The sequence below is a fragment of the Cardiocondyla obscurior genome, linkage group LG08, assembly GCF_019399895.1.
Source record: "Cardiocondyla obscurior isolate alpha-2009 linkage group LG08, Cobs3.1, whole genome shotgun sequence".
In the NCBI taxonomy this organism is placed as follows: Eukaryota; Metazoa; Arthropoda; class Insecta; order Hymenoptera; family Formicidae; genus Cardiocondyla; species Cardiocondyla obscurior.
The window spans coordinates 757,150-770,535 of NC_091871.1; the positions used below are offsets into that span (position 1 = coordinate 757,150).

General features: G+C 41.5%; 3 protein-coding genes across 3 annotated transcripts; all 3 read right to left on the bottom strand.

The window, feature by feature from the left end:
* Positions 1-214: 214 nt before the first annotated feature.
* LOC139104822 (uncharacterized) lies at positions 215-6,848 on the bottom strand. The gene is made up of 10 exons (XM_070660534.1): positions 5,708-6,848; positions 5,570-5,638; positions 5,222-5,341; positions 1,716-1,903; positions 1,480-1,635; positions 1,163-1,360; positions 1,026-1,082; positions 817-927; positions 493-707; positions 215-355 (listed from the first exon to the last, which is right to left on the bottom strand). The coding sequence occupies exons 4-10, from the start codon at positions 1,900-1,902 to the stop codon at positions 215-217; spliced, it is 1,065 nt and encodes a 354-aa protein (XP_070516635.1). The 5' UTR covers position 1,903; positions 5,222-5,341; positions 5,570-5,638; positions 5,708-6,848.
* Positions 2,033-5,208, bottom strand: LOC139104865 (uncharacterized). Its single transcript, XM_070660594.1, has one exon. The coding sequence runs from the start codon at positions 4,302-4,304 to the stop codon at positions 2,247-2,249; it is 2,058 nt and encodes a 685-aa protein (XP_070516695.1). The 5' UTR covers positions 4,305-5,208; the 3' UTR covers positions 2,033-2,246.
* A 2,870-nt stretch (positions 6,849-9,718) lies between the features above and the next one.
* Positions 9,719-12,673, bottom strand: LOC139104824 (uncharacterized). Its single transcript, XM_070660535.1, has one exon. The coding sequence runs from the start codon at positions 12,671-12,673 to the stop codon at positions 9,719-9,721; it is 2,955 nt and encodes a 984-aa protein (XP_070516636.1).
* Positions 12,674-13,386: the final 713 nt, after the last annotated feature.

The following is a 13,386-nucleotide window of genomic DNA, read 5'->3' on the forward strand; positions in this document are numbered from 1 at the left end:
TTGCAATACTTTGTCACTCGGGAGAGGAGCGACAGTCTCAGCACCCTCCGGACGTTTTTCGAAAACGTCGGAGCGGACTCTATCGCTCTGGAAAGAAGTACTATTGCAAATATTAAGCAACACACGTACAAGACACATTCAAGATTTTTAGCTAATTAATAATTTAACCACAAACAACAAATAAATGAAAAGTAAATACCAATGATTGCATCACTTATTCGATTTTTTTAAAGATAGCGTTTTTTTGTCCTGTCCATGTATATAATTGCGCAACCTCGTAACCAAAAATAGTCGACATAATGTTTCGCACGTTTTTCGGTACACCTTCCCCACCAATTCGTGAAATTTTGTTAATCTGTAACAAAACAATTTTTGTGTTAGTAGTTAGAACAATTTAATTATACGAATTGCATAAGTTTTGAATGTTTTATTAAAATCAATTTATATTATTCATGTATGTATATATTTAAGAAATAATGGAAAAAAATTTACAAATTGCCGCCAAACGTTTTCATCATTTAACAAATTGTTGAATGATTCCACTTGTTCCACTGTATTCAGTGGAAATGTCGGCAACATTGACACCTCTTGCATTTGTAAATTGTTTGGCACATCTTTCTCATTTTCAAGATTGAGAATAATCCTATTTAGTTTGCGTTCAACTGACGCAAATTTAGCGCTAAAATATGTTAAACATTTTTCTGAAAAACAAAGAACCAATTATGTAATAACATCGTAATAATATCAATTATATATAATAATATTAATTATCAATAACAATTATTTAATAATAACGTATAAATAAACAAAACTTACTACAACAGGACGTGTGCTCTTCCTCATTGTTTTCGTCACTAATATTATTAATAGATTTTTCATGTATTAACTTGATCTTGAGAGGAACGTCCGATAATATTTGTGGTTGACCTATAAAATTCACAATTATTAACCAGAAATATATTTATGTCAAGTTCAGTTACAAATTACATAATAAAACAAAAAATATAAATAAATTTCAAGCATACTTTTCGATGATTCTGCTTTCTCTTCTTTTTGTTGAGCGCTGCTCAATTTTAGTATATCTTGAAAAAAAGTACAATATGTATTACATTTTTTTTCAATACAATTGTAAAACAATTCTTAAATATTAATAACAATATACCTTCAGGGGCTTCTGTACTTTCTTTGTTATATACATTTTGATGCGTTAATGACGTGCTTGGTAACTCATCGACCGCGATCCAATCGTCGAAGACTGTTTCCAAAAGTTTTGGTACTTTATTATCTGACTCCGTATGTACATTTTCCTCTTCGTCAATAACGTAATTTGAAGGAAATTTCAATATACGTTTTTCAGTACCTAGGGAATTTCACAATTGTATAAATTAATATTGAAAATGTAATTTTGTAAAATAGTAATCTATTTAAAAAATAAAATAATTATATAACATTTAAATGTATAATGTAACCTATACATACCTTCGTTGTTTGACGGATTACCGTAAAATTTGCGTTTTTTTAGCAGCCTCTTTGGTTTTTCGGCATTTCCTGCTAGAGCATGTGCAACAATATTATCATCTGATGTAGACATGTCACTTATTACTTTTTCTGTTGCACGTGCATCTTTGTAGCTCTCTGTAACATATTGTTAGATAAGAGTTTTATTTTTGTTTTATATTTTTACATGTAATGTAATATAAAATGTACAAACAAACCGTAAGGACCGTAGATTTTATCGTAACATATTTCGTTCCAGTCTTTACGTGGAGAAGACTGTTTTATACAAGCTTGTGTCAAATGTTTCGTCTTGTGCGGCATGTAAAAGATACTTTTTTCAAAATTTATCCATGTAGTGGGCACTGTTAAACAGTATGCATTATACAACACTATATGAAATGACATTCTGAAAATATGAGAAATATATAGATAAATATTAATTTTTTTACATTATTTTTTTTACACGTATTACACGATTAATACACGTATGTACAGTTATTTCTATATTTATGTTTTGTTTTATGTTTTTGTTTTGTTTTGTTTTGTTTTGTTTTATGTTTTTTTATGTTTTCTTTTATATTTAAGAAATTAAATGCAAAATATTTACTTAAATTCTTTTTAACTTAAAAGTACTACATTAACTTTTGTTTAATACCTGCAATAATCAGATATATATGTTGCTCAAAGTTTACAATTGATTAGACACATAAATTTTGTTATTACAGCCGGAAATTATAATGGATATTGTTTTATGATGAGTGTAATAATGGAAAGCAACACCAAGATGTTTGTTCTTCAAATGGAAGTTGGACGGCTTTATTCGCAATTTCTGTTATCGGCCACATTAATAAGTGTGATAAGTTTTCAACCACATAAATGTTCATATTTCGTGAATCGCAAGGGTAGTATGGCAAAGAGTGCTGTGTCAAAAATTTCTTCCCAATAACAACAGGTATATTTTCCTCGTTGAAACATATATGTACAATGACAACAATTGTTTTATTTTTTAGATAACAACAGTTATTAGGTTTTTTGGTAGTCAAATAAAATTCACGAAATTGAATCGTACGATGAGCATTAGTACACTTCATTGGAAGTACTCCGAAATATTTGTTTTTCAATATAAAAAAATTTGATTTATTTATACTGCCATATTCAATATTTTTGTGACAATTTTCTGAAATTCGTCTGTATAACTGTTGCAGTGGTTTATCGGGTTTCATTAACATTTTTTTAATCGATTGCATGTAGTTTTCGAAAGGAAAAGCTGAAAAACTGTCAAGTGCTCCAAACTGAAGAACATCTTCATTGATGTGAATTAAATTATGTACATTGTAAATAATAGTTTCGATGCCATATAAGTGTCTAAATAACTGTATAAATTGTAGTATTAAATCTTTGCTATATCGATTATTGCGAAAGCAATCTGTTGGATGACATAATATTCGTACTGCACAATGTAATGCGTTGAAATGTTGCAAGTAATCTGGAGGTAGAATATTTATCAATAGCACTGGTCCTAAATACAGTAAGAATTCCTGAAATTCTGTTGCTTTCCAACGAGTTAATTCATCCAAAGCACGTGGTTTTCGAGTAAACTCTTTCGGTACCCATTTCGACACTTTAATTAACATTTCTGATAACTGTGCTACTTTTCGTGCATTTAATTTTGATGTATAATATCCATTTACCCACAACTGTAACATTTTTTTCACGACTCCTAAACATATTAAATGCATGTAGTCCAAAGGAAATCGTGTAACCATTGGTAACTGTATAATTGATTCAAAGGGAGATACGCCAGTATGATGATCTTCTTGTGTTCTATTCTTGAAGTTTTGATCTGTTCGAAGCAGTGCGGTAGATTCTAAAAACAACATGTGATGATTGGAATAAGTGCCTTCTTGCATGCACTTTCCACATCCAAAAAATCCGTTGTGCGATTTTGTACAAGTTACGAATGCTCTTGCAGGGCTGTCGCAAATTACACTTCTAATTTGAACACTGTGTCTTTTCTCATTGAAAAAAAGACCTGTATTTTGCAGTTTATTATACTCCTCGCAAAAAGGAGTTAAAAAATTTTGAACATTAGGTGGTTTTACATATCCGTGATAAGCACTAATAATAAATGGTGTAAATATTTTTTCACCATAAATTTTTCCCAATATTGGCCAGATTTGACTTTTACTGCTTTTTGATATCGGTAGTCCATCTATATTTATGTCTATCATAATAATTTCTTGCTGAAATTTGAAATTAGTACAATCCAATTGTTCAAGTATGGCCTTTTCTAAACCATAATGAAAAAAACTTCCATTTTCACCCACTACTTGAATGATGCTATGTCGAGGTGTATTCAGAAGCGTTCTTGAATCTTTTTGTAGATCAGGGTAACAACAAGTACGTAATTTGCTTAATAAATCTGATAGAGCAGCGTGAGTAATATTATGTCTCACTTTCCATAAATTTAGCCAATGACATAGTTCTGAGGAGCGACATACTTTATCTTTGCTTTGTTCGATATTTTTAGATTCTGTCGCACGATTTTCAGATTCTGTCGCACAATTAGCAACATTAGAAGCGTCGGTCAAACATATGCAATTATTACATTCAGTGAGTTTATGAAATACAAAATTCTGTTCTGTAGAAACATTTGTATTAACATTCGGCAATTGACAAATCGGTGCTTCTGCATTCGTTACAGGAATTTTGGTACGATACGTAATCATATCTTGATCATATTTTTCAATAGTTTTAATACGTCTATATTTTTGACGCAAAGATAAGTGTTTAAAGTCTTTCGGCATCTATAATATTACTAATATTTATTAACATTTACATATTTGATTGTGATAATTTGAATACGTGAGAAACATTTAAATTACTTTTAACTTTTTAAATTTTTAACTTAAATTGTAAATATTAATTATAAGTAACTTGTAATTATATTAAATTAATTATTAACCGCTACGTCAAATAATGTATAAAACACTTGTACAATAATGTATATACACTTGTATAATAATGTATAAAACACATAAAACAAAAATATACACTTAAACAGCTTTGTTATAATAATACAAATTTTTGTAAATAAAACTGTTCCAATAAATTTTTAAATAAACTTTTTAAAAACAGACACGGTGCCAAACAATTTCAGCTATCAATCGTTTATGAGAGATGCCCCAAAGCCAAACTCACTTGTATGATCAAAATGTATTATTAAAAAAAAGAAAAATTATTCAGATAAATAAACAAAAGGCGCAAATTACTTAGAAATAATGAAGAAATAATAGAAATAATAATAATAATAGAAATAATGTAAATATTTTATTTGTATAGTAATGTATAAAACACATAAAATAAAAATATACACTTAAACAGCTTCGTTATAATAATACAAATTTTTGTAAATAAAACTGTTCCAATAAACTTTTTAAATAAATTTTTTTAAATCAGATACGGTGCCAAACAATTTCAGTTATCAATCGTTTATGAGAGATGCCCCAAAGCCAAACTCACTTGTATGATTAAAATGTTTTATTAAAAAAAATGAAAAATTATTCAGATAATAAACAAACATAAATAATAACATATATAAATAAACAAAGATAATAAATAAACAAAAGGCGCAAATTACTTAGAAATAATAAAGAAATAATAGAAATAATAATAATAATAATAATAATAATAATAGAAATAATGTAGATATTTTAGTGTTTACCTTACTAGTTGATGAATAGTTTTTTCAATGTTTCATTGGAATTATCGTATTCTGTACTCTTTTATATTTTGCGTCAAATATTTTTGTGGTGTCTTCAATCCAAATATAACAAAATATTGCCTGTAAATGAAACATTTTATAGAAAAAACTAACAAAATTTCAAACATAGCTAATTATCATACATATATTTTTATACAACCTCAAAAATGACTTATTAAATTATTGATATTAAAATGTATAATATATAATATTTCTAAATATTACAATAAAATATAATATTTTTTATGATTAGCACTAACATTATTGTTAATCAGACGTAAAAATATAATATTAAAAAAGAATAATTACCTTTGCTTTCCGAAGATTACTTTTAAGCTTTTTTCTAGTTGTTGCACGTAACGTGGTAACGATGGGCGACTATTAACATTAACATTATTATTAATCAGACATAAAAATATAAATATAATATTAAAAAAAAATAATTACCTTTGATTTCCGGAGATTACTTCTAAGCTCTTCTAGTTGTTGCACGTAACGTGGTAACGATAGGCGACTATTAATCACTTGTCCTATTTTTAACAACATACGTAAAATTATCGTCTACTTATAGTCGACAATTAAAGTCGACAAAATAAACTCTTAAAAATGTCAATTAAATGTCGACTTAAAAAAGATTACTTTTGGTCGACCAAGAATAGTCGACTTTTAGTCGCCGGAAAGTCTTCTGTGCTATCTGGGTAAATAATAAAGGCTCACGGCCGTTCGCGGGGTCGACGACACGACCAAAATACGTTAAAAGTTCGAACAAAATAATTAGACGACGCTATTGGCGACATAGGAAAAGTAGGAGCGTCGGGAGAAAAGATAAAAAGACCGGCCCCGTGCGAATCGGGGCTCTCTCTCTGAATAAATCGATCGTTCACCAGATCTCTCAGTGTTTTGATTATTTCGCCGGATCCTGGAAAAATTATATCACGAAACCCTACAAAAGATTAAACAATACCAGCTCGAATGCGAATATGCCCTAAAATTACATATATTTATTTAACGCTTACTCATGCAGCTAAAATGAGAGTTCATCTAGCTGCTCAAGTAAAACAAATTATTTACTATAACACAATATAGTAATTACCATCGTAATCTTTTAACCATATATTTCATACATTCATTACTTATACAGGTTTTCATTAAATCAATGGCTAATAGTTTAAGGTTTTATAAAAACTTTTTACCTGAGTTACAAGTATATGATGATACTGCCAACTGCTGTGAATGGATAAATAACTTATTTGATGCGTTAAATCGTAATAAATTTTCTGAAGGTGTGACTGTCGAAAATACAGATTATAAGGTATACATTTATGTACATATAATAGCTAGTATATTTTTAATGCTAAACAAATTTAATTTTTAACTAAATTTTAAAAGAATCTTTAGTAAAGTTGAATAATTGGGAACAACATAAAATTGATGGTACTATCTCTAAGAAGCAATTTTTAACAAGACAAACTGCTGAAGGTCTCAGAGTGACAATAAAATCAGCATTGGATTTAGTAAAATATCTAACCACACATCAAAATTTTCCATCTGTATTAACAGGTCGCCTAAATCAAGATTCACTTGAGGTTTGATGTTTTGTTCAATTTTATTAAATATTTAGAATATTTATTTTCAAAATATTGCAAACAGGTAGACGTATATGATAAAGTTCTTGAAAATATTGACGTTAAAAGTTTAACATTTCTATGTAAAGAACATGTAGACATTATTTTTTGTAAAATGATTGATTTTTATATTTCTACTCGTCCGGAGCGGAGGTCCGCGTGTACCCCGCAAGGGAAATAAACACCATATACAGGATGTCCCAGACATAACGAAGGATACTGGGAGAACAGATAGAATTGATTGAGACAAGTAGAAAAGTCCCGTACCATTTTGCAAAATTCTCAACCGTTATTGAGAAAAAAATTAAAATGTATAAATTGTATAGGCGTAAGAGCGACAAGGATGCTGCGCGTGAGTGAGCGCGACAGACGACGGCGCCATTTCTAGCCATTCGCCTGTCGCGTTCACTCACGTGCAGCATCCTTGTCGCTCTTACGCCTATACAATTTATATATTTTAATTTTTTTCTCAATAACGGTTGAGAATTTTGCAAAATGGTACGGGACTTTTCTACTTATCTCAATCAATTCTATCTATTCTTCCAATATTTTTCGTTATGTCTGGGACACCCTGAATATACAGGGTGTCCCAGATCAGTGGACTGACCCGAAAATTTTAGGTAGAACTCGCCGAGATAAGACGAAAAGTCCTTTACGGTTTTTAAAAATTCTCAGTAGTTTTCGAGAAAAAAATTAATTAATTTACGCGTGAGAGCAACAAGGAAGCGCAGGTTTGAGCGAGGTAAGAGCGGCCAAGTCAGCGGGGTCATCCAAAAGAGCGGCGAGCGGGCGCGAATTTAAACAGGCTTCTATTTGAGCGAGGAGAGTCGACATTTCCTCGAAGGTTAACCGATTTTCTCCGATCAATCTTCTCAGATTGATCTTAGCCGTCTTGACCGCTGCCTCCCACAAGCCCCCGAAATTCGGCACTGCGGGGGGATTAAATCGCCACCAGATTTTCTCGCAGGCTAATAGATGGGCCATACACTGCGCCTCACAATGACTCGCGGCAAATAATTGGCGGAGTTGCGCGTCGGCGCCCACAAAGTTCGTCCCGCAATCGCTGTAGATGGTATGGCAAACGCCCCGACGAGCCATAAGACGACGTAGAACGGCTACGACCGCGTCAGCCGAGTAATCGGAGGCAACGTCCAAGTGAACGGCCCGCGAACTCAGACAGACGAAAATAACGAGGAAACCCTTACTCGCGTGCCGCCCTCGACCCTTCGAGGACCGGAGCCAGATGGGCCCGGCGTAATCCAAACCCGTGTGGAAAAAGGGCCGCGACGGGGTGACTCGAGGGGAGGGGAGATTCCCCATCAGCGGTTGAGGGGACGACGCGCGCCACCGGACGCAAGTAACGCAGCGAAAGATCACCCGCTTAACCAAAGATCGCCCGCGCGGAACCCAGTAATCCAGACGGAGGGCGCCCAAGGTCAGCTGGACGCCCCCGTGCAAAACGCGGCGATGGCAGGCCTCCACCACAAGCCGGGTCAAATGGGAGTCGAATGGCAAGATCACCGGATGCTTGCGATCGAACGGAAGAGCGGAGTTTTCCAAGCGGCCACCTACTCGCAGTAGCCCTCGGTCGTCCCGGGACGGACTAAGTTTGTCGAGCCCTCCGCGAGACGCGATCGGTCGGCCGGACTCCAGCGAGGCAAGCTCCTCGGAGAAGCGCGAGCGCTGCACCGCTCGTATCCAGCAAAATCGGGCCTCCTCTAGCTTTTCGGCGTTGAGAAACCTCGGCTTGGCGGGTTTCAAGGTTGGAGACGTCCTTCGAAAGTGCCAACAAAGGCACCACGCAGTGACTCGGCAGAGTCTTCTCAGCTCCGAGAAGCAGGTCAACCTCTCGTCCAGTGGTCTCAGATTGCAGACGGGCAACATACGCACACTAAGCACAATGCCGTGTCCGTGTGCGCCCGCAGCGCCTGCAACGCCTCGGCCAGCGTCGGCTGCTGGAAGAGCGCAGACGTATGTCATATCTGACTCTGTCTCTCTAGAACTACAGCCGACGTCACGTAGTTCTAGAGAGACAGAGTCAGATATGACATACGTCTGCGCTCTTCCAGCAGCCGATGCTGGCCGAGGCGTTTGCCACGTGCTGTGCCCGTCTGCAATCTGAGACCACTGCTCTCGTCCTCGGGGGCTCCGGCGTCAGTGGCGCGGGAAGCGTGAGCCTGAGTTCGGCGCTCGGGCAGGTCAGATGTCTCCGCGGCGTCTCTCGGTGCAGGCCACTTTTCCGGAGTCCGGCACAACCAGGAGGGGCCGGTCCACCAGAGCTCGTGATCCTGCAGCTCGGCGGGGAGGAGACCTCTTGAGGCGCAGTCCGCTGGGTTATCGCGGCCCGAAACGTGTCTCCAAACGGCGTCAGGAACGACGTTTGAATTTCGCTGACCCTGTTAGCGATGTACGTCTTCCATTGGCTAGGATGACCCTGAATCCAGCCCAGAGTCACTGTAGAGTCCGATCAGAGGACCGGAGGCTCTCTTAAATCTAAAACTTCACGAAGATGAGCGATAAATTTAGCGAGCAGCGCCGCAGCGCACAACTCAAGTCGGGGCAGCGTCACGGGCTTCAGAGGCGCGACCTTCGTTTTGGCCGCGAGCAGTCGAACCTCGACCCTGCCGGAGGGGGCCGCGGTCCTCAAGTACACGACGGCCGCGAACGCTCGCTCCGACGCATCAGCGAAGCCGTGGACGATCGACGTCGCCTCGGCCTCCCCGCAGCCCGTCCATCGCGGCACGCGAATAGCCTCCAGGCTCGCCATCTTCGAGTAAAACGACCTTCAGCGCACAGCGTGCGCCTCCGGGAGAGACGCGTCCCAGTCGACGCCCTATAACCAGGACGACTGGATCCAGATCTTCGCCAAGGAAGTAGTGGGAGACAACCAGCCCAAGGGATCAAACATACGAGCGGCGAGAGACAACACGGAGCGTCGCGAAATGATCTCGAAAGGCAGCCGCGGAGCGACGAAGGAGAATTCATCGCGACACGGGTACCACCGAAGGCCCAAGATGAGGTGCCCCTCGGAAGGCTGCCACCAAAGCGGCTCTCGTCGCAGTAGGTCCTCGTCGTCGAGACCGTCCAGAATCGCCGGATCGCTGGCCGACCACTTACGCAGGGGGAATCCGCCCGCCCTGCAGAGTTGGGTAAGCTGCAACCGGATGTCTCGGGCGGCCTCGATGATCGGCCTCCCGGTAAGGACGTCATCCATGTAGGTGTCCTTGACCAAGGCCTCCGCCGCCAACGGCCAAGCAGTTCCGTCATCGTCAGCCAACCGCCGGAGGGTGCGAATCGCCAGGAAGGGGGCACAGGAGAGCCCGTACGTCACGGTATTGAGCCGGAATTCGCGAATCTCCGACTCCGGATCGTTCCTCCAAAGGATCCGCTGAAGGTCGCGGTCGCGAGGATCAACTTCGATCTGGCGGTACATTTTTTCAACGTCCACCGCCACGGCAAATCGATGACGTCGCCACCGCAGCAGTACATCCGCCAGAGCAGGCAGCAGATTCGCACCGGTCATCAAAAATTGATTTAAGGATTCGGCAGAAGATCCGCGAGCCGAGCCATTAAAAACCACCCGCAGTTTCGTGGAAGTGCTTGATTCCCGAAGAACGCCGTGGTGCGGGAGGTAGCACGGCCGGCCTGTCAGATTGGCGTCGTCGCACGCGACGGTCATGTGCCCCAGGCTCTCATACTGTTGCATGAAGTCGCGGTAAGCTTCCTGGAATTTCGCGTCGCGACGGAACTTCCTCTCGGTCTGCTTGAGCATCCGCAACGCCAGCCGCCTGGTACCGGAGAAGTCAGGCAGAGAGGTCTTCAAGGGCAGACGCACGCGATACCGGCCATCGGGCGCGCGAGAGTGCGTCTCGCAGAAGTGACGCTCGCACGCTTCATCCTCCGCCGACGGAGCTAACCGATCAGCTCCCAGCTCCTCCTGCGCCCAGAAGCCCCTCATCAGACTCATAAGTTCGTCGTCCACCCGACATTGAAAGGAGCGCGAGGGGTGGTTTTGTAACGAATCGCCGACTCGACCCGACAGTATCCAGCCGAGACTCGTATTTTGAGCAACTGGATGCGACGGAGCACCCTTCTTCAAGCCCGGCAGAATTATTGCCGCAAACACCTCCGCGCCAAACAAGAGGTCCACGGCGTCCGCGGCAGCGTACTCGGGATCGGCCAGTTCCAGCCCGAGAAGGTGAGGCCACGGGCCGACTGGTGAAGCCAGCCTTCCGGCGTAAGCAGTCAGCCGAAGAAGCACGAAGGCCTTCATGCGCAGGGCGGGACCGCTCGTGCGTCGGGAGACGTCAATCTGCACGCAGGAATGCGACATCGCCGCCTTGTTACCACCGATGCCGAAGACCGAGACGGCGGCGGGAGCTCGCTCCACTCTCAGCCGCTGCGCAAGCCGCTCCAAGACCATGAAACATTCGGAGCCCTGGTCAATCAGAGCACGAACAAGATGCCGCTCACCGAAGCGGTCGGCGACCAGAATCCGAGCGGTCGCTAACAATACGGCGGATACTCGCGTGCGCGAACCGCCCGCCGCTTGACTCGTTATGTAAACCTCTTCCATGCGACACGCGTCGTGAACGCTCGAATGATGACGCGAGCCGCACGCCGCGCAATTCTTCTTTGATTCGCACGCCGAGGCTTGATGCTGTCCGAGACAGTTCACGCACAGTTTCCGATCGCGAACAACAGCCAGTTTTTCGGCGGGGCTCTTCCTCCGGTACTCCTCGTAAAATAGTAGAAAATGATCTCGGGTACAGAGCGCGCAGCGGCCCGACTTCTTCTCCGGTTTAGCCTCCGCCTTTCGAGCCGCGTGATTTCGCGCCTGTTTGGTAGCGGCACCGACCGGTTGCGAGATCGCGTTTTCGCATTTGTTCGCTGCGACTGCCTCCAATGTGTAAAGACAGCGTTCCAAAAACGTCTCCAGAACCGCATACTCCGGAGGTGCAGTGGAATCGTTTATCGATCGTTCCCATTCGCGGCGCGTCTGCGGGTCGAGCAAGTTAACAGCGAGGTGAACGAACAGATCCTTGCTGCTCGAGATCGGCCGGCCGATACTCTCAAGTGAATTAACGGTCGATCGCAGCGTGTGAAATAGCTGGCGGAGATCTTCAGCCGATTCGCGTTTTAATTTTGGCACCGCTAGAAAATTATCGAGATAAGCGCGGACGAGATGGCGTGGCTTATCATAATAGTCTGTGACTAGCTTCCACGATTTTTCGAAATTCGCGTTCGTTACCGGGATGTGACGAATTAGCAATTCGGCCTCACCCTTCAGGGACGTCTTCAGGAAGTGGAGGCGCTCCACCGGCGACAACGTCTTGTCTTGGATGACGACGGAAGAGAACAGGTCTCGGAAAGCCGGCCAGTCCTCATACTTCCCGGAGAAGGTCGGCACCTGGATCTGCGTACGTGCAGCTCGGCATAAAGCTTTCGCCCCCTCAGTCTCCTTTGTCTCCATCTCCCTTTCCTTTGCCTTGTGGGACCGCAAAAGATCTAAGAAGATGGTTCGCTGCTGGAGAAACGCTTCCTCGGCCTTCGCTAGTGTTCCTAGCTTTAAATAGTCGAGATCCTCGTCGGCCTTGGTAGAATTGAGAATCTTCTGATGATTGGCCTCGAATTTGGCCCAGTTACTCTCAAGGCCACCAAGGCGCGCCTCCAATATCCCGAGCGTCGTCTTAGCCGCGCCCGATTTCTTCAGATTATCGTGGGCCCAACTAATTCGTCCAAGCAGTTTGCCCTGGGCGCGAACAAGACCGTCTGGCTCCAAACTCATTCTTTCTCTTCGTCTAACACGCGGCACTGCACACGGTCACCGATTCAAGTTCTCGGAATTCGGCTCGAAAGACCAAATGTTTAGTATCCGAAATAAAGCGACTTTCGCGTGAATCCGCGCTGCTTTTCCGCGAAGGGAAGCGGGTATCTCTTTTTTTGTCCAAGCGCAAGAAATCGCTAAATCCGAGAGTCAAGAGCCTTTAAATAATAATAGTCTAATTTTGGACGCACACAATCTATTTACAAACCGAGTATCTATTTACATTGATTTTTTTGTAATTTAACTCGATACGCGACGGTTTCGCATCGATCACTCTCCGCTGCAGGCGACAGCCGAAAATAAGTACAAAGTTTAACCGAGATCTACGCAAGCTACGATCTATCTCGATCCTTCGCGTGTGCTCAAGATACTGAGCCGTTGTCGATCGAACTGGGAAATTCTTCCCAGTCGAGGGGCCTCCCGTTCGCCGGCTTTCCCAGGGTCAGTCGGCAGATCGCTCCGTTTTGGCAACAACATTTCTCGCCAAACCGGAGCGATCCGGCAATGAACCGACCAAGGGCAGCCGATACGAACGAAAACACCTCGCTCCGAGTCGAAACTCGGCAACAAGCGAGAAATACAGAGTTTTTCGCATACGCTTAACGCCAAATAATACGCGCTTTTAATTTCGTTTCGAACAAGATATTGCAAAAATAATTTTATTATTTAATACT